Raw genomic sequence first — 22,006 nt, forward strand, 5'->3', positions numbered from 1 at the left:
AAGGCACCAAACCACATGTTGTGAATGGGTAAAGACTCAAGCATTACATGGCTGGAAATCCCATCAATGTAGAGGTGGATGTGATACAGATAGTTACTCATGAAGAACATATTGCAATACCGTGTCAGACACCAGCAGAAGCAGAACAAGAATAGGTATGTAATACGGTAAGGAAACTTCGCGAACATCAATAAAAGTTATGTATTATGTGTTTTTGCAAAATTAGGAAAACTCTGAGCCGAAGTGGAGCCGGAAAGGAACTCCCGGGGCTCCAGGCGACCTGGTGGCGCGGCTTGCCACCTGGCCGCGCAGGGAGGCCGCCTGGGGCCACCAGGAATCTCTCTCCGACCCCACTTTGGCTTGTTACCTTCCTTTTGATGCAAAATTTTTGCTATATATTTTCCCGGATCGTCCCGGTTTTGTATCTTGTGTTTCCGTGCGTTTTCTTTTCGATCTCTTTGTGTCAGGAGAACTTTCAGCAAACCTAGGTGCCATGGCTTCCCAAAACTCCCCCAAGGACAAGTTCTTCGTCAACGTCATCAACCCTTAACTCGCAGAGGTAAAGATACACCCTCAAACACTTTTGGGTGGAGGATGGTGTCCTCCACAAAGAGGATCTAAAGGGACCTGTCAAAGAGGGGACCAACAAGGCCAAGCTGGAAGAAGTGGAGAAGAAGTCTTCAAGTACAAGTTGATGATCGAGCGTGGTGTCGAGGCCAACTTCGATATCATCGTCGAGCTAAAGAAGCAACATGAAGAGGAGATGAAGGAAGTGCGATCAAGCATATACGCACTCGAAACCAAAGTGTTCGAGCTTCAAGGGCACATCTATGACCTCCAAAACCTGAACTGTAAGTATGAACTAAAGTTTTTGCGCATGGGCTTATCTGCCAAAAGCAGGATCCTGGAGACTGAAGAATCTTGTGTGGAGGGAGGACCCTTGCCATGGAAGCTTTTCGCTAAGAATTACATGAGGAACAAGAACAAGGATGAAGAGTGAAACCTTCATGGGTAATGGCATCCCCTTAGCTTGTTCCAAGCTTGAGGGAGTGCCTGGTATCTTTATCTTTATCCTTTATCTTTTATGGTCAAATCTAGTGTCGTATCATGTCTATGGAATTTATCTTATGAAATAGGTGTTTGCATTGAGGTCTATCACTACTTTGTGGAGAGTCTTGTATCCGTGAGTGTGCAGTTGTCCGTGATGGAATATTAATGAGAAGTCTATTGGTTTCTTCATTGCACCTGGTATTCTCTTCATGCAATCAACCTTATATGTAATTGTTATGGGAGTATTGATCTTATATATCAGGTATGGCTTTGAAAACTTTATTTAATCTTCGCAAACATAGGATTGGTCATAACAACAAGCACGAGTTTTTCTAGTAGTGACATAGTGACGTTTTGTTGTGTATCCCTTGCAACGACGCCAGAAATAGTTGTGTCGACGGCACCAGGAATCCTTCAGCTACGGCTACGCCTTAAGGGACTTCCTAGGCAAGTATGCAAACGATTTTCCCCGTGGCCTTGGAGCCTTGCGTTGGTGTTCCCTCGAAGCGGAAAGGGTGATGTAGCACAGCGACGGTAAGTATTTCCCTCAGTTTGAGAACGAAGGTATCAATCCGGCGGAAGAGTATCTCAAGATCCTGCACAAACACAAAAGCTTGCACCAAACGCTATGAAGGGGTTGTCAATACCTTATAGATTGTTTGCCAAGTGAGAACAGAAAGCAACAAAGTAACAAAGCAAAGTAAAAGCGGAGATGTAAACGATGGATGTGAATAGACCCGGGGGTCGTAGTGTTTACTAGTGGTTTCTCTCATAAAAGCAAGTAGACGGTGGGTGAACAAATTACTGTCGAGCAATTGATAGAACTGTGCAGAGTCATGACAATATCTATGCAATGATTATTTCTATAGGCATCACGTCCGAAACAAGTAGACCGATACTTTCTGCATCTACTACTATTACTCCACACGTCGACCTCTATCCAGCATGCATCTAGTGTATTAAGTCCATAAGAACAGAGTAATGCCTTAAGCAAGATGACATGATGTAGAGGGATAATCTCAAACCAATGATAAAAACCCCATCTTTTTACCCTTGATGGCAACTGCTTGATGTGTGCCTTGCTGCCCCTACTGTCACTGGGAAAGGTCACCACATGGCAGAACCCAAAACCAAGCACTCCTCCCATTGCAAGAATCATAGATCTAGCTGGCCAAACAAAACCCAAGACTCGGAGAGACTTACAAGGATATCAAATCATGCATAAAAGAAATCAGCAAAGACTCAAATATATATCATAGATAATCTGATCACAAGTCCACAATTCATCGGATCTCGACAAACACACCGCCAAAGAAGATTACATAAGATAGATCTCCATGAAGATCATGGAGAACTTTGTATTGAAGATCCAAGAGAGAGAAGAAGCAATCTAGCTACTAACTATGGACCTGTAGGTCTGAAGTCAACCACTCACGAGTCATTGGAGGGGAGATGATGATGATGAAGAAGCCCTCCAACTCCAAAGTCCCCTCCGGCAGGGTGTCGGGAAGGGTCTCCAGATGAGATCTCGCGGAAAGGGAGCTTGCGGCGGCGGAAAAGTATTTTCGAGGCTCCCCTGATTTTTTGCGGAATATTTGGGAATATATAGGCGCAAGACCTAGGTCAGGGGGCGGCCAGGGAGGCCACAAGCGTGCCCACCGCTGCCTCCCACCTGGTGGCGGAGTGGGGGCTTGTGGGCTCCCTGGAGCCCACCTGGCTTGGCCCAAAAGCCCCGTGGACTTCTTCCATTCGGGAAAAAATCATTTCGGGGTTTTTCTTCTGTTTGGACTCCGTTCCAAAATCAAATCTGAAAAGAGTCAAAAATACGGAAAAACTAGAACTGGCACTTGGCACTGAATTAATAAGTTAGTTCCAAAAAGATATAAAAAGGTACATAAAACATACAAAGAAGGCAAGATAACAGCGTGAAACCATCAAAAAATATAGATACGTTTGAGACGTATCAAGCATCCACAAGCTTAACTCCTGCTCGTCCTCGAGTAGGGAAGTGATAAGAATGAATTTTTGATGCTTTCATGCTACCTAGCATAGGTGTCCTTTGTAATTCCTCTTATGTGACGTGAATGTTCAGATCCATTATATTCAAAACAATAGTTTGCTATTGGCGTGGAAACAATAATAATTCAAGCAAACTAGCAAAGTAATCATGAACTTTCAAAATAACAAGGCCAAAAGAAAGTTATCCCTACAAAAGCATATAGTCTGGCTATGCTCTATCATCATTGCACAACGAATTAAATCATGCACAACCCCGGTATTGGCCAAGTAATTGTTTCACACCTTTACTTTCTCAAACATTTTCAACTCTCACGCAATACATGAGCGTGAGCCATGGTTATAGCACTATAGATGGTGTGGAATATGGTGGAGGTTGCAAGACAAAAAGGAGAAGATAGTCACATTAACTAGGCATATCAATGAGCTGTGGAGATGCTCATCAGTAGAGATCAATGTGAATGAGTAGGGATTGCCATACAAATGATGCACTAGAGCTACAAGTATGTGAAAGCTCTTAAAAAAACTAGTGGGTGTGCATCCAACTTGCTTGATCACGAAGACCTAAGGCAATTTTGAGGAAGCCTATCATTGGAATATACAAGCCAAGTTATATAATGAGAATTTCCCACTAGCTATATGGTGGTGACAAAATGAGAGACTCTCAATCATGAAGATCATGGTGCTCAAAATGCACAAGTGTGGAAAAAGTGGTAGCATTGTCCCTTCTCTCTTTTTCTCTCATTTTTTTTTTATTTTTGTGGGCTCTTTGGCATCTTTTTTATAGGTTTCTTTGGCCTCTTTTATTTCCTCACATGGGACAATGCTCCAATAATGATGATCATCACACTTTCAACTCAAAACTTAGAGCAACTATGACTCTATATGGAATGCCTTAGGTAGTGTACCGTGGCAATGATCTAGCATGACATAGACATTAATGGAAACATCATGCTAGCTATCTTACGATCGTGCAAAGGCAATGTAGACGTGGTGGCACATATCATGGTGGTAGTTGCATGGCAATATATCTCGGAATGACTTTGAAAAAGCCATAATAGGTAGGTATGGTGGCTGTTTTGAGGGAGGCTAATGGTGGGTTTTGTGCACCGGCGAAAGTTGCACGGCACTAAGAAGATAGTGATGGTGAAAGGTGAAAGTGCATCTAAACCATGGACTCAACATTAGTCATGAAGAACTCATATACTTGTTGCAAAAGTTTTATTAGTAATCGAAACAAAGTATTCAACGCATACTCCTAGTGGAAGGGTTGGTAGGTATAAACCATCGCGCGATCCCGACCGCCACGCAAAGGATGACAATCAATAGACTAATCATGCTCAGATTTCATCACATAGGGGTTCACCATACGTGCATGCTACGGGAATCACTAACTTCAACACAAGTATTTCTAGATCCATAACACCTTACTAGCATGACTTCAATATTACCATAACCACAACTCAAAACTAATTGAGATGAATCAAAGTTCTCTAACTATTTAATGCACATGAAGGTGGAAGTTTTTGTATCCCTTTGAATAACTACCCATTTTGATACTGCTTTCAAAGCATAGATCAACTGCCAAGCCACGCACCATTGTGCTCTAAAATATATAAGTGACACACATAGAGCAAAAGTATCTAGCTCAAAAGATATAAGTGAAGCACATGTGAGCTGAATTGTCTACCAAAAGATATAGGTGAAGCTCGACAAAATCACGGTGAGTGCACGTCTCTCTCTCTAGGTGTGCAGCAAGGATGATTGTGACACAACAAAAAAAAGACTCCTACGATACAAGACGCTCCAAGCAAAAACACATAACATGTGGTGAATAAAAATATAGCCCCAAGTAACGTTACCATGGATTGAAGACGAGAGAGGGGATGCCTTCCCGGGGCATCACCAACCTTAGGATTTTACTGCATCCTTGAATCTCTTGGGGTGCCTTGGGCATCCCCAAGCTTGAGCTCTTCCCACTCTTTGTCTCTTTGTCCATAAGAACTTCACCCAAAACTTGAAAACTTCACAACACGAAACTTAAACAGAAACTCGTGATAACATTAGTACAAGAAAGCAAACCACCACTTTCTTAGGTACTGTAGAAAACTTAAATTCTACTTGTGATGATGTTGGGTTACTGTACTTTCAATCTTCCATGGCTAATACCCCCGATACTATCCATATTTTCATCAAAATAAGCAACCAACACAACAAAAACAGAATCTGTTAACAGCAGACCAGTCTGTAGCAATCTGTATGTTTCGTATACCTATGGTACTTCAAACATTGTGAAACATTACGACAGTCTGAAGAATTTGCATAGCAATCAGCAGCAAAAAGAATCAACTCAAAAGCTCTTACAGAAAAAAAAATCTTTTCGTGAGCAGAAAGTTTCTGTCTTTTCCAGCATGACCAAACGATCATCCCCAAGACTAATCATAACAGTCTTGCTTGGCACAAATGCAAAAAGAAACACAAAAACACAATCATAACAGAATTATGAAAGTGTGTAAAACACAAAACATGAAGCAAAAAAGCAAAGAAAAATTTATTCATTGGGTTGCCTCCCAACAAGCGCTATCGTTTAACGCCCTTAGCTAGGCATTGATTTCAATGATGCTCATATAAAAAGGTAAGGATTGAAACACAATGAGAGCATCATGGAGCAAATGGCTAGCACATTTAACTCTAACCCACTTCCTATGCATAGCGATTTTGTGATCAAACAATTTATTGGAGCAAGAATCAACTAGCATAGGAAGGCAAAACAAGCATAGCTTTAAAAATTTCAACATATGGAGAGGAAGCTTGATACTATTGCAATAAGTAGAAGCATATGATCCTCTCTCATAGTAATTTTCAGTAGCATCATGAATGAATTCAACAATGTAACTATCACAAAGTATATTCTTTTCATGATCCACATGCATGCAAAGTTGACGTTCTTCAAAAATAGTGGGATTATCATCAACTAAAGTCATGACGTCTCCAAACCCACTTTCAGTATTGTTGCAAATATCATATTCATAATGAGGTTTAAATAAATTTTCAAGATCATAAGAAAGATCATCACCCCAATCATGATTATTGCAACAAGTAGTGGTCATAGCAAGACTAGCATCCCCCAGCTTAGGGTTTTGCATAATTTTAGCATGATTGTCACTAATAGAATTTATAGTGAAACCATTGCAATCATGCTTTTCATCCAAGGAGCCCTCGTGAATCACTTCATGAATTTCTTCCTCACAATTTTCAGATTCACGCATCTTACGCAAAACTCCAAAGAAATAGTCAATTGCCCTCAACTCACTAGCAATTTGTTCCACACGAGTGGGTCTCTTAAAGAGACTAGCAAGTGGATGAGGATCCATATCACTAGATTTTCAGCAAGCGAAGATGCAAGTATATTGAGGGCACATGGCACACAAGCGAACAGAAAGCAAGCGAGAGAAAAGGGCGTACGAAAAAGGCAAATGAAAACGGCAAATGTGAAGTGGGGGAGAGGAAAACGAGAGGCAACTGGCAACAAAAGTAAATGCAAGAGAAGAGTTTGTGAGACCTACTTGGATAGATCTTGATTTCTCCTCCCCGGCAACGGCGCCAGAAATACTTCTGATGTTTTGCTGTGTATCCCTTTGCAACGGTGCCAGAAATAGTTGTGTCGACGGCACCAGGAACCCTTCAGCTACGGCTACGCCTTAAGGGACTTCCTAGGCAAGTATGCAAAGGATTTCCCCCGTGGCCTTGGAGCCTTGCGTTGGTGTTCCCTCGAAGCGGAAAGGGTGATGTAGCACAGCGACGGTAAGTATTTCCCTCAGTTTGAGAACCAAGGTATCAATCCGGCGGAATAGTATCTCAAGATCCTGCACAAACACAAAAGCTTGCACCCAACGCTATGAAGGGGTTGTCAATCCCTTATAGATTGTTTGCCAAGTGAGAACTGAAAGCAACAAAGTAACAAAGCAAAGTAAAAGCAGAGATGTAAACGATGGATGTGAATAGACCCGGGGGCCGTAGTGTTTACTAGTGGCTTCTCTCATAAAAGCAAGTAGACGGTGGGTGAACAAATTACTGACGAGCAATTGATAGAACTGTGTAGAGCGTGACGATATCTATGCAATGATTATTTCTATAGGCATCACGTCCGAAACAAGTAGACCGATACTTTCTGCATCTACTACTATTACTCCACACGTCGACCGCTATCCAGCATGCATCTAGTGTATTAAGTCCATAAGAACAGAGTAACGCCTTAAGCAAGATGACATGATGTAGAGGGATAATATCAAACCAATGATAAAAACCCCATATTTTTACCCTTGATGGCAACTGCTTGATGTGTGCCTTGCTGCCCCTACTGTCACTGGGAAAGGTCACCACATGGCAGAACCCAAAACCAAGCACTTCTCCCATTGCAAGAATCATAGATCTAGTTGGCCAAACAAAACCCAAGACTCGGAGAGACTTACAAGGATATCAAATCATTAATAAAAGAAATCAACAAAGACTCAAATATATATCATAGATAATCTGATCACAAGTCCACAATTCATCGGATCTCGACAAACACACCGCCAAAGAAGATTACATCGGATAGATCTCCATGAAGATCATGGAGAACTTTGTATTGAAGATCCAAGAGAGAGAAGAAGCCATCTAGCTACTAACTACGGACCCGTAGGTCTGAAGTGAACTACTCACGAGTCATTGGAGGGGCGATGATGATGATGAAGAAGCCCTCCAACTCCAAAGTCCCCTCCGGCAGGGTGCCGGGAAGGGTCTCCAGATGAGATCTCGCGGAAACAGAAGCTTGCGGTGGCGGAAAAGTATTTTCGAGGCTCCCCTGATTTTTTGCGGAATATTTGGGAATATATAGGCGCAAGACCTAGGTCAGGGGGCGGCCATGGAGGCCACAAGCGTGCCCACTGCCGCCTCCCCCTGGTGGCGGAGTGGGGGCTTGTGGGCTCCCTGGAGCCCACCTGGCTTGGCCCAAAAGCCCCCTGGACTTCTTCCGTTCGGGAAAAAATCATTTCGGGGTTTTTCTTCCGTTTGGACTCCGCTCCAAAATCAGATCTGAAAAGAGTCAAAAACACGGAAAAACAGGAACTGGCACTTGGCATTGAATTAATAAGTTAGTCCCAAAAAGATATAAAAAGGTACATAAAACATACAAAGAAGGCAAGATAACAACGTGAAACCATCAAAAATTATAGATACGTTTGATACGTATCACATAGCCAAAACCTTTATGTTCTTATGCTCGAAGTGTTATGCTGACAAGGAAGACAACTTGATGTTTCATGCCAATTCTTTATGTTGAACTTTATATTGTTTTGCATCCAAGTCAACATCATTTGTGTGCTTCAAAAGCCTTTGCTAGCCAAACCTTGTACTAAGCGGGAATACTGCTTGTGCACCCATACCTTGAAACCTCAACCTTCCCAAGAGTCCACCATACCTTCCCTATATGTGGTATTTCACCACCACTCCTAAAGTATATTACTCATGTGCTATCTTTAAACCTTCAAAATATTATTCCCTGTTTTGTGCCTCTGCTTTAGCTCATGAGGAAGTGGTAGATAATTCATGATCTTCTCATACTGGACAAGCTTTATCCTGGGTTTGCATGTCCAATCTGCGAACCCCTAATACAAGGAGGGACTGGCATGAGTGCATCGAGCTTGTAAAATATAATAACAACAAACAAAACCTCCTTCATGCTTTGTTTATGAGAAATCAGAAAACTTTGGTAGTGATAAACAAAGGAGACTAAGGGGATGTGATCGTCCACACTTTGGGAGCCGTTCCTCAAAACTTGTCCAACATGAGAAGTGTTGGGCTATCTGCTAGCATTCGTTGACGAATTATGCACCTCCCAAAAGCTTATTTTACAATCTTATTGATTTCAAAATTTCTAAAAGCTCTAGCACATGAGTTTTCCCTACTTCCCTCTGCGAAGGGCTAATCCTTTACTTTTATGTTGAGTCAGTAAACCTACTTCTTTCTATCCTATGAAAGAGCTGACACCTTATGTTGACAAAGATGCATACACTTATATTGTTTCATTGAGAATTGCCATATCACAACTTTCTTGACATTATCATTAAGATGAGTAAGTTGTTTGTTAAGCCTAGCTAAAGCAAACATCTTCCTTGGTGTTAGCATCTTCACTTCTTGACTAATAACATGTTCTTTCAAAAAGCTTCAATTGATCTCATCAAAATATAAGAGGAAGAGCAAAATTTAAAAGTTATTAATTGTTCTTTGACCAAGGACATGTTTGCCATGGTTTGATGAGTTTCCCTAGCCCTAATTTTGATTGTAATTGATATTACTATTTCATATGGGCCTCATCAGTTGAGATTGCTCTTGAGGATGGTTGAGTTTAGTAGAGAAATTATGACGCTTCTTGTCTCTATTCTTATTTATTGACACTTCACCCTCTAAACTTGTGCACAGGTTTACCGAGCTCAGTATTCGCTTGGGGACAAGCGAGCTCTAACCTTGGGGGAGTTGATACGTCCAAAATGCATCACTATTTTGTATCATAATTTGTCTCTATTCATTGATATATTTCACAATATGATGCTGTTCTTATAGTGTTTTGGCTTATTTTACACCGTTTCGAACTTTCCGGTGCCGAAAGAGCAGACGCAGGATTCAGCGGAGAAAATAGCATGAAGAGTTGTCATATCAGAACATCTCCAACTGAGCTGAAATTTACGGGGAAGGAGTTTCCGAACAAATCATGAAGACAGGCCGAAGAAGGGCTGGAGGGGGGCCACCAGGCACCCAGGCGACCTCGTGGCGCGGGTCACCCCTAGGACGCGCCAGGTGGCCGCCTGGGTGGTGGTTCCCGCCTCCGGTGCTCTCCTTTGGCCTATATGACCCTCGTGACCTAAAAATCCCGAGGACAAGAGAATTTTCATAGTTTCGCCGTTGCTCCACGGCGGAAACCTACATAGAAGAAAAGACCTTTCCGACAGGTAGATTCTGCCAGGGAGAAGTCCTCCCGGAAGGGGAGATCGTCCTCATCGTCATCACCATCATCACGGGCATCATCGAGATCATCATCACCATCATCTTCATCACCAGCACCATCTCCATCTTCACCCCATCTCACTTTATCATTGCAATCGGAGTTGTACCTTGCACTATTCATCCCCTTTACTCTACCGGTGTTGATTACTCTTTTGTGGTGAATGCTATTGAGTATTGTTGGAGAATTATTGTTATGACCAGATTGTTCATCATATTTTCACCCCCTCTGATCATGATCTCTTTGATGTCTTGCGAGTAGTTCCTTTAGTTCTTGAGGACAAGGGAGAAGTCTAGTTGCTAGTAGTCATATGATGCTGAAGTAATATGTGTTGATTAATATTTAAGTTATGATGTTATTTTTCTAATGGTGTTATGTGAACGTTGACTACATAACACTTCGCCTTTTTAAGGACCTAGGGGAATGCATCGTGTATAAAGAATGCTTATGGTTGCCGGAGTGACAGAAACCTGAACCCCAGTTCGCATGCTTTTGCACGAGGGAGTCTTGGATCCTAAAGTTTATTGCTATGGTTAGGCGTTGCCTTAATTTCTCTCTTGTATTTGCGGATGCTTGCAAGGGGTTTAACCATAAGAGTGTACTTGTCTTAGCCTAGACAGTGCACTAACAAAGATCCACCGACATAACACTTATCAATACAAAACATAGTACTAGACGGAATATGGCGAAAGCACTTGACTATCTCTCCCGTGTGTCCTCAGGAATGCCTTAGTCTTTATAAGTTTAGTCTTCCGGCTTATCCTTTGTGTTCAAAAGGATTGGGCCACTAGCTGCAACTCGGCACCATTTACTTTTCTTGCATTTTATTCCTTGTCGCTTATACTAGAAAACCCATAAAAAGTTACCTTCGAGTACTTGCAGTTATTCCTTGCTCAAGATCGCTTGTCAGTACCTTCTGCTCCTCGTTGGGTTCGACACTCTTACTTATCGAAAAGGCTACGATAGATCCCCTACACTTGTGGGTCATCAAGCACTCCTTCGGGAGCCTCCGAGCAGGCACTCCCATGCGCCGTCACTTGGCGTATACTCAGCCGCCGCCACGTGTCGTGCTCTAAGCGTTTCTTCCGGATTCTGTTTTTTTCACGTGTTTTCGGCTTTCTAAAATGGTTTTTTCTCGGGTTTTTTTGGTGTTTTGTTTTTTCACCGTTCTTTCTTAGCTTTTTGATGAAAAAAATCAATTTTTTTTGCAAAAAGACGTGCTTTTTTTTGCGAGATGCACGGTTTTTCTTTCGCGAGAGGCACGGCCGTGCCTCTTGAAAAGAAAAGAAAAACGCGATTTCTGTTTTTTTCCAAGAGGCACGGTTTTGCCTTTGCGGAAGGCACACAGTGCCTCTCGAAAAGGAAAAAACACGTTTTCTATTTATTTATTTTTCGTGAGAGGCAGGATTTTACATTCATGAGAGGCACGACCATGCCTCTTGGGAAGGGGGAAAACACCTTTTTTTCCTTTCGCGAGAGGCGTTGTTTTTTCATCTGGTTTTTTTCATGAAAAATAAAGTTCGTCAAAACCTATCAAAATGGGATATAATTTCGAAGATCTCGACGCAAGAAACCCAACGATGTAAACGGTTCGAGATTTGGACGCACGGTTTAGGAGATAAAATATTTTAAAAATACGGATCTACGAAAAAAGGAAAACTCCGGGCTACGACAAATGACACGCATGCAATGCACTCCTTGTCGTAACGTGGGAGGTGAAGTGATCTTTGAAAGGTGTACTCCTCAATTAGTGATTTCGTGTTGGCCTTGTTGGTTGCAAATGATTTGTTATTGTGATATAAAATCATTTGATATGTTTCTGCAATATTTCTTTTTAATCGGATTTACATACATGAATGTCCGAAATTTTATGTAAATTTGACTGTCTATCGGATGGGCGGCTCAAATAGGTCGGTCGATTGCGAGCATCGTTCAAAAAAAACACGATCGGATGTTGTCCCTTCTACCAACCCAAGCAATAAAAGAGGAACCGAATATATTCGCCTTTGAATCGGTGCGTTGGAGTTGGTTTTAGAGCCTGGCGCACCAAGTGGCAACCATTTAAGGACAAATTCATTGGTTTTGATCATTTTTGCTATTTTTAGCCTGATTTAACTTTGTATGTGATTTTTTTTATCTGATTTTTTTTCCTCTCGTCACCGGCTGTGATGATAGACATACACACCCTACCGTCACAGACAGTAACGATAGAGGTCAGGTCAATGCGGATGGTTCCTTCGGATTAACAAAGTCAAACAATCCTACTACCAATGTGTGTGACGGTAGTATGTGTGGCAGTAGAAAAAGATCAAGATCCGTTTTTTTTCTTTTTACAAACGAAGTCGGGTCGGGCTAAACTATGTAAAAAGGGTCCACCATTTGACCAACAATGGATCCAACACATGCGCAGCCCCTATTCGCCGGCACATAACTTGGGCGAACTCTCCTCGTCCCAGCTATCGTTGCCCCGTCGAAAGGGGGGAGGCCGCAAGGCCACGTTGCGGAGCTCGGACCAGATCAAGTCATGGGCACAGAGGCCGCCCATCGAGGGCATCCATCCGGTGGTTGAGTCGGGAGGATAATGTTAGACCGAGTGCCACGCCACGCCACGCCCATTCGGCGCGCGCGTATGACAGGGATTAGCGTCGGATAACCAACGAACTGGTAAAACAAAACAAATCTGCACATGGACATTCGCATACGACCGCAGCAGGCTGTACGGCGCTCGAGCAAAAAAGAAAAACAAAGCATCTCCCACCGCCGATCCTCCATCTTGCTTATGCGGGAAACAAGTCAAACGCCAGTATCAGGGAGGGGGTTCGTTCGATGCACGCAACGCATGCATCCAAGTCCATTCCCACGTTTTCGTTTCTCCCTTGCCACCTCCTGCAACAGCGGACGCACATACGTAGTATTTGATTAAAACGCCGCAGATGATCTCCCTAGCTTTGCGAGGAGTCGGTCAGTAATGGCGAGCAGGAAACAAACCCGTCCGGCAAAAGTCAAACTATTATCGCACTTGCATTTCGCTTCTGCGTGCAGAACTCACCAGCGGAGTTCAGAATAATCATGCCCCAAACGGAAGGTAATGTCACGCTCTGCGTTTTGATTCACTGCATTCACGGTCATGCGCATATAAAATGGATTCACGGGACCAACTTGGCTGCCTTCTCGACCGAATGACTTGGTTACTCACCTCCCTCGCTGCTTCACAGCAGTATCCTCATGGCCATGGTTCATCAAAATCTTGAGAGAGATCTTATCACAAAAGTTAGCAGCCAGTGAACGGAGGAGCACAGAGATAGATGAAAAGGACCGATACATACACAAACACAAGAAAAAAAATTAAAAAAAAGGAGGAGGAGACTAATCCATGAACACCTGTCGAATCAAATTAATTAATGGATATAAATTCAGTTGACTTCAGAAGGCACCGCGAGTTCCTTGCTTTTAGACTACGATCTACGGCCATCTTCGATCATACTCGCAGATCTGACTTGTGCATTCCCTTATATAAGAAATACAACGAGTAGTACTATACATGTTAAGCAGATAAGATAACAGGTGGAGAAAATGGTGCTTTGTTTTCACAAGGGGCAATAGGTACGTTGTCATCCCTATCCATCCATCACATACACACATGTGCAAGTACAATGGCAACGCACGAACTCTAGCTAGCTAAGCCACTACTCGATCAAACATTGACACTCCACTGGTCTTATTTATTTTTTATACTAGGAGTACATGACATGTTGAGCTGCTCAGCAGTGCTAACCCATTTTTCTGTTGGATTATCCTGAGAGGTCGGATAACAGCTGGAGCTAGGCCTGCGGCGAACCAGTAAGATGGTCAGATTATCTGCAAATGATAACGCTAATGACGAAGGGCTTGCATAGTAGGAGTAGTAATAACCTGGCTGGTAACTTGGCTATGTACTGGATGATAAGCAGGCGGGGAAATCCCATTTTGTAAATCACCCACTACGTTGTCAATCCCATACTTCTTCCTGTCAGTGAATCGGCTACACTTCCTGTCACGTTTTGCAAAACGAGAAACAATGAATTTCTATTGAAATTCTCTTGGTTACGGTTTGAATTGGTATTCTAACCCACTGGGTACGAAGATATTCAAAGTTATCCATCACATTATTCATCTCTGTTTTGTCACTTTATTGATCTCTGTTTCGGATTATAAAGAAAGAAGTTTCGTTTGCAGTTGCTGAACTGTGTTTATGTTGTGTGTTTTATAATCTGCTGTAGAAAATTAGCCATAAAAACAGGCACAGGTACGTCTAACAAACACTAAATTAGGGATAAGCGGATGGGGCAAACTGGATTACACAAGTCAAGTTTTCACTAAATTATTACATGTGCAAATAAGTCTAAAAGCATTAAAAATGTACATTGCACAAACTAAAGGTTTCGATGATATTCTTGCGATTACACTTATATTGGGGTATCTAAGATAATAAGCCATTTGTAGATAAAAAGCCAACAATTTTGCAAGGAGTTAATAATTGCATTTGAAGAAATAAGTTTAAAAACGGACGAAACTTAATGACATCGTGTAACCAAGCACTCTTGTAGCTTCGAAAATTTCGTGTTCAAATCGGTGAGGTGAGAGACAATACATCATTAGCTACCTAAATACCCTCGAGATCATGAAGAATGATAAAAAAATTAATGGCTTATTTTTATGTATTATTCTCAACGTGGGAGCAAATACTTCCTACAAATGTTGGAATTACGTACTTCTCCTTCTGTCTCCGAAAAGAAGACATATAAATTTTCTCCCAATTTGAATGGTGCAACATATTACCAAATTTGTAGAAAAAATCATCAACTACTACAATACAAAATTAACATCACTCAGTACATAATAAAAATGTAGGCTCCCTGCCTCGACAGTTGCAGCTTTTGCCATCAATAGTTGCAGCATGTGAGCGCGCTGTTGTGACTGCATCGTGCTTGCATAATCAATGTTGACTGTACCATCAATGATTACAACATATGGGCACCGCCGTCGCGGCTCTTCGGTCACCGTTGTTCGCAACCCCCCTTGATTGCAGCTCCATGCATCGAGGTTGTAACTCTACCGATCAACGGTTGTAGCGCCACCCTCTGCTGGTCGGAGCATCATATGGTCAACGCCACATCATGCCTTTACCACATCTGGTTGTCGACATAGCTAACCATCCCTAGAGCTATCTGGCAACGATCCGAGGCGTAAGGGAAGCTCCCGCGCAGCGACGTACCTCCCTCCTCTAATCTTCCCTGCAGCAGCGCCAACGCTCGGGGAAAGGGGACGCGTAGAATAACGACCCAGGTCGTCACAATACGCATGATACACTTTCGGTTTGCCATGCTCGTGCAACACCAACGTCACTCGGAGGGGAGGGGGGTAAGTTTGAGCGGTGTTCGGCACCGTGTAGCTTCACTCGGGTGGCTTGTGCGGAGGGCGGTCAGTCGGTTAGCACGATTGGATCCGGTTTGAATCCTTTCCGACAATCAAATCACACGATACTACAAAAATCAACCCATCTTATTCAGCATCCTTCCGTGTTCCCAAGAACCGAACACACTAGCCAAAAAATAAAAAACCTAGTCCAACCTTTTTATTTCACACGCTACGTTCCTTTCATGGTCAGAAGTCACACCCCAACGCGCCAGCGTATTCACCCCCATTGTGAACTCATTTAGAGCATCTCCAACAGGCGCCCAAAAACTGCTCCGCGCGCTAAAAGATTCATTTTTTGGGCGCCGGACTGCTCCAGCAGAAACTGCAAAACACTGCGCGCGCTAAAAACTTTTGGACACACGCTCAAAAACGCTATCGCGCGCAGCAAACTCTGAGCTGCTGCAGATGGAACCACTGGATCGGACTGGATTGGACGCCGCACTAGCGCGCGTCTGTTGGAGATGCTCCGGTCCCCGCGCTTCAAAACTGCTACAGTGGCGCGCTAAAATTTTTATTAAACACGGATTTTTTAAGCTACGCTCTTAGCGCGCCCAATCGACTTTGGTGGTGATTTCCCGCCCCTGCGTCTGCCTTCACCACGAGCCCGGAAGTCCCAACCCAACCAAGAAACCAACGCTGCGGCGAACCCAGACCGGCATGGTCAAGTAAACCCAACCATGGTTAACCCCAGCCCCCTTTAAAAGCCTCGCCGGGGCAGGGGCTCTACCCATCTGCCCCACATCCCTCACTAGCTCCTCCTTGTGCCGTCGTGTGCCACCGCCACCACCCCTACCGCCTCACGTACCCTTGCTAGCTCTCCCTCTCCTCGTGCGTGCACTGCACATACCTTGTCTTCCTCTGCTTCTTGCTCGACCCAATGGTATGGTTGCTAATGTGATCGTTGTTTTCTTGCAAGGGCAGAAGGGCGGCCATGGCGACGGCGCCGAACGGGCTGGCGCGGATCGACACGACGCACCCGGAGAAGAAGGCGGCGGCCAAGGCCAAGGCCAAGCACGAGAACGGGATATGCCACGACGACAGCTCGGCGCCGGTGCGGGCGCAGAACATCGACGAGCTGCACTCCATGCAGCGGAAGCGCTCGGCGCCCACCACGCCCATCAAGGACGGCGGCGCCTCCCCCTTCGCCGCCGCCGTCTCCGACGACGACCGCCGGAAGCAGCAGCTCCAGTCCATCAGGTCAGTAGATCAATCCTCTCCTCTCCTCTCCTCTCGCCGTCTCGCGCGCCCCCGTTCGCTTGCGCTTCTGCTTCTGCCCCTGATATGAAAGCGGCCATTCATAGTTTCTTCACGATAAAGCAGCCATTAATTGGAGAATGGCGAAGATTAAGGCATCCTTTTTACTATTTGACACTTTGCTTTTTGCTGGACTTGGGAAGAAAGAACGGAGGGCGGAACATGCACGATAATAATCTTCTACTTGTACATTTGACCGCCACGTGCGCGTCGGACGATGGGCATTTCGCCTATAGACTGGACGCTGGGCCATGGTTTTTGTTTTCTCAGAAAGTAACACCAAGAAGGAATAATATAACGTTTTTTATTTATTTTGGTGAGATGGGAATAATTTGAATGAAACTCTTTAGGCGAGGGTTAAATCCGTGAACGAATTGAAGAAAGAAAACTGGAATCACTAGAGCAGGAAAAAAGAAAGGAGGGGCTGTGATGACGATCACCCAGCCGGTCGTTTTCCAACCAAAAGTGCCAGTGCCACAACCATCGCAATAAAATCTGCACCACATCCTTTGGGCATGGTTCCACGTATGTATTCACGTGGCCTTCCCGTGCATGCCTGCATCGAAGTGCCAAAATGTCACTTAATTGCTTTGTTCTTATCGCACCGCATAAATAAAGTTCCATAGTACCCATGTACGTAGATGTAGCCATTTAGGCTACTGAATCCCAAACTCGCACAAGCATTTTAGGAAGTGCAAATCGCATACGAACATGAGCACGCACGGCCCCCAATCTGGGATGCACGGGGCCGGCAACTTGGGCATGGGGGTATCGAGAACAGTGGCTTGACGCGACATCGCTGTCGCCGTCGTGCAGGTACAACCCGCTCCCGTGTTGCCAAGAAACCTCGTATCCTTTTCGTAATCCCTCAAACACTAGTAATATTTTTTGCCTGGCTCGTTGCGTGCATATGTCGATCTGATGCGATCTTTCTTGGTGTTGACAAATGAGCTCGCGTTGCTCGGTGAGCTGCCAGGTGCAATACTCAATTTCTGAAATGGTTTTGTACAACATGCAAACTGACTGACACCGTGATGGATGCAGTGCGTCGTTGGCGTCGCTGACACGTGAGACCGGGCCCAAGGTGGTGAGGGGCGATCCGGCAAGGAAGGGCGAGGCCGCCGCCAAGACCGCGCCGGCGGCCGCGGCCCCGACGCCGCAGCCCCATCACCACCACCACCACCACGTCGCCCCCACCATCAGCGTCAGCGACAGCTCCCTCAAGTTCACCCATGTCCTCTACAACCTCTCGCCCGGCGGTACGCACGCACACACGCACCCCTCGTCGTCTAAAACCCGTCCAGATCGTGTGTTCTTATCTTGTGTTTCGAAAACCCCCCCAAAAAAACAGAGCTGTACGAGCAGGCGATCAAGTACGAGAAGGGGTCGTTCATCACGGCCACCGGTGCGCTGGCGACGCTGTCCGGCGCCAAGACCGGCCGGTCGCCCAGGGACAAGCGCATCGTCAAGGACGAGGCGGCGGCGCAGGAGCTCTGGTGGGGCAAGTGAGTGCTCTGCTATACCATGGCCGACCCATCCCTCTGCTTCTTCTTCTTCTTCTTCTTCAGATTACTGAACATTATTATGTGTGGTCTTGGTGTTGGTGATAAATTACAGGGGCTCGCCGAACATCGAGATGGACGAGCACACGTTCCTGACCAACAGGGAGAGGGCGGTGGACTACCTCAACTCGCTGGACAAGGTGTTCGTCAACGACCAGTTCCTCAACTGGGACCCGGAGAACCGCATCAAAGTCCGCATCATCTCCGCCAGGGCCTACCACTCGCTCTTCATGCACAACATGTACGTATACTTACTAATGATCATAATATAGTAGTATACAACATGCATGCGGTACTACTCCTACGGTCGTACGCTTTTTATACAGTAGAATCGTATGGTAGTAACCACCGGACGGGATCCTATTTCAGGTGCATACGGCCGACGGAGGAGGAGCTGGAGAGCTTCGGCACGCCGGACTTCACGATATACAACGCCGGCAAGTTCCCCTGCAACCGGTACACGCACTACATGACGTCGTCGACGAGCGTGGACATCAACCTGGGGCGGCGGGAGATGGTCATCCTGGGCACGCAGTACGCCGGGGAGATGAAGAAGGGCCTCTTTAGCGTCATGCACTACCTCATGCCCAAGAGGCGTATCCTCTCCCTCCACTCCGGCTGCAACATGGGCCGCCACGGCGACGTCGCCCTCTTCTTTGGACTCTCAGGTACGCCCCACAATCCATCATCCATGCCTGCCTGGATCCATCCATACGGCCGCAGCAACGACATCACCTGACTGACTGACGCCTTCGCCTTGCTCATCAGCAGCCTATCCACACCATACTGCTCTAGTTTTTGTTATCGCGTGATGTCACTTTCTCAGTTTTCAAAAAATAAAATAAAATGAAACTTACTACTAGATTTTTTCTGTATTTGCTGCTGCATATCTTGAAAATTTGGGAAAATTGATTTGCTTTTTGTTTCTCTGATGATAACAACAACAACAGGTACCGGAAAGACGACGCTGTCGACCGATCACAACAGGCTCCTGATCGGCGACGACGAGCACTGCTGGAGTGACAATGGCGTGTCCAACATCGAGGGCGGCTGCTACGCCAAGTGCATAGACCTCTCCCGGGAGAAAGAGCCTGATATTTGGAACGCCATCAAGTTCGGGACAGGTAGCCGCCTCAGCCCTACCACCTCTCTCTTCTTTCCCTGTTCTGTTCAACCCCTGAACCATTTAAGTAACTGTGGGCTCCATACGTATTTCCATGGCTTGCATTCGATTGAAATGCTGTGCTTGCAGTGCTGGAGAACGTCGTCTTCGACGAGCACACCCGCGAGGTCGATTACACCGACAAATCTGTCACAGGTAAAAACCATTGTTATCAACAAAAATAAATAATCCACTCACACCAGGAGAAATCACGTACATACAGTAGCAAAGATGGTGGTAATAAGATCGCATTATATTGCAGAGAACACTCGTGCCGCGTACCCGATCGAGTACATCCCCAACGCCAAGATACCGTGCGTCGGGCCACACCCCAAGAACGTCATCCTCCTCGCGTGCGACGCCTTCGGCGTGCTCCCGCCCGTCAGCAAGCTGAACCTGGCGCAGACCATGTACCACTTCATCAGCGGCTACACTGCTCTCGTAAGCATCAATTCACCAGTTTGCTTGTTCCTCAGGCCAGGGATGCCCATCTGATCGCTGTTGCCATCTGGTATCGTCATCTTCACAGGTCGCCGGTACAGAAGACGGCATCAAGGAGCCGCAGGCGACCTTCTCCGCCTGCTTCGGCGCGGCCTTCATCATGCTCCACCCGACCAAGTACGCCGCCATGCTCGCTGAGAAGATGCAGACGTACGGCGCCACCGGGTGGCTCGTCAACACCGGCTGGTCCGGTGGAAGGTGCGATCCCTACCATCTTATCCTTGCAAATGCGACTCCTCACGACCACCATGCGTATGAGATGGAGCTGACTCGATCTGCGTTTCTCGCTGTCCAGGTATGGCGTCGGCAAGCGGATCAAGCTGCCATACACCAGGAAGATCATCGACGCCATCCACTCCGGCGAGCTCCTCACGGCCAACTACCAGAAGACCGAGGTCTTCGGCCTCGAGATCCCCACCGCCATCGACGGCGTGCCGTCTGAGATCCTCGACCCCATCAACACCGTAAGCTCTCTCTTCTGCGCATTCAGCCATTCTTCTTGTGAAAACATACACCCAACGATTGCTTTGTTGCGTGCAGTGGACGGACAAGGCCGCGTACAAGGAGACGCTCCTGAAGCTGGCCGGCCTGTTCGGGAAGAACTTCGAGGTGTTCGCCAGCTACAAGATCGGGGAAGACAACACCCTCACCGAGGAGATCCTTGCTGCTGGACCCAAAGTCTGATTGCCCAAGTCGCTCCCAGACGAAGAGCGCGATACAATGGAACTGTGTTTTTTTTTTCAGAATAAAGCAGTGGTGTTTGGGTGTGCGCTGTGTAGGTCGATGATGATGACGAAAATTGGGTCCGTGTGCGGGGTTTGTTTACTAGTAGAGTTGGTGAACACGTATATTTTTCATGCGCAATGTTAGTTTCTGTCACGGATTGGTGCTTGTTTTGGCTATGTATATGTACAGATGCACTGTGCCTTTATATTTGGAACTGGGATCGGCCTGATATGATCATATAACCATGTGTTCTCCATTGTTAATGCATTATGCATAACACCATATTGTTCTGTTTGGGAACGTGCCTCTCGGATATCATCGCTTTTGCTAATTTCGATCTCCTGAAAATGTTGAAGTCTTACTCCTGTAAAATGGAGGAATAACAAAACACATGCCACTGTGGACTTTCTATAAGATTTCGAAACAGGGCAATTCTCCATGGATTGAAGAGAGAGAGCTTCTTGAAGAAAAAATGAAGTGAAGTTCGAGCCTATGAAATTGAGGGTACTCTACATAAATGAAATCAATAGGAATTTGGCATTTAGAAAAAAATATGAAGAGGGTACTCTACATGAAAAAAAAAATCAATAGGAATTTAGCAACCCGAAATCTGCCCAAATTTCAATGAAAATCCTACAGTCCAAAGAGACCCTTGAAATTCCATAATGCTGTCTAGAATTGCATTCTTTGAAGGTGTGCAATTTTATTATGTAAATTTTGACAATATAAAGTGAGGTTGAGATGATGATGGTTGGATATTGATCGAAAAATGTGGCTGAGATTTGAAATAATATATCAGGTCACGTATGAACAGATGATAACCCATCACTGGTGCTTGGTGCTGCGAGATGGTCAGATAAGGACTCTCATGCCTGGCTTTATCAAACCCGAAAAGGACTTGCAGGACTGCACGAAATTCGCATATGGCCACTACAAAATGGCTGTTAGTGGAAAAATTAATAAACAGAGAAACCACTGAGGATCAGATGAACAACTTTAGTAAAATGAAAAAAATGCTGGTCATATTAAGACTTCGTGTAGATGCTCAGACTTAGATTATTACTATCATATACTGTACTACTAACAGAAAATAAAAGAGAAGTCGTATTCACCGTACATCAGTACTGACAGTACAGGTTTGGTACGACACGGTTTGGACAAAGCGAGCTTTCCTTTTCGTGGTGATGCATTAGCTAAAAGTCAGCGAAAACTTTAAATCTAGCAGGTGAGAGCACG

The 22,006-nt window shown here is 45.1% G+C and overlaps 1 protein-coding gene across 1 annotated transcript; it reads left to right on the forward strand.

The window, feature by feature from the left end:
* The first annotated feature begins 16,294 nt into the window (after positions 1-16,294).
* On the forward strand, positions 16,295-21,012 carry LOC123449116 (phosphoenolpyruvate carboxykinase (ATP)-like). Its single transcript, XM_045126207.1, has 12 exons — positions 16,295-16,393; positions 16,487-16,762; positions 17,864-18,078; positions 18,171-18,324; positions 18,437-18,622; positions 18,751-19,049; positions 19,332-19,505; positions 19,634-19,699; positions 19,806-19,984; positions 20,073-20,242; positions 20,340-20,508; positions 20,585-21,012. Exons 2-12 carry the CDS (start codon positions 16,497-16,499, stop codon positions 20,726-20,728), a joined length of 2,022 nt encoding a protein of 673 aa, XP_044982142.1. The 5' UTR covers positions 16,295-16,393; positions 16,487-16,496; the 3' UTR covers positions 20,729-21,012.
* Positions 21,013-22,006: the final 994 nt, after the last annotated feature.

Source organism: Hordeum vulgare, chromosome 4H, assembly GCF_904849725.1.
Source record: "Hordeum vulgare subsp. vulgare chromosome 4H, MorexV3_pseudomolecules_assembly, whole genome shotgun sequence".
In the NCBI taxonomy this organism is placed as follows: Eukaryota; Viridiplantae; Streptophyta; class Magnoliopsida; order Poales; family Poaceae; genus Hordeum; species Hordeum vulgare.

Coding starts and splice junctions, on each gene's coding strand:
- LOC123449116 (XM_045126207.1), top strand. CDS start 16,497: ATGGCGACGGCGCCGAACGGGCTGGCGCGGATCGACACGACGCACCCG. Junction 18,079..18,170: donor CTACAACCTCTCGCCCGGCG/GTACGCACGCAC, acceptor CCAAAAAAACAG/AGCTGTACGAGCAGGCGATC. Junction 19,050..19,331: donor CCTCTTCTTTGGACTCTCAG/GTACGCCCCACA, acceptor CAACAACAACAG/GTACCGGAAAGACGACGCTG.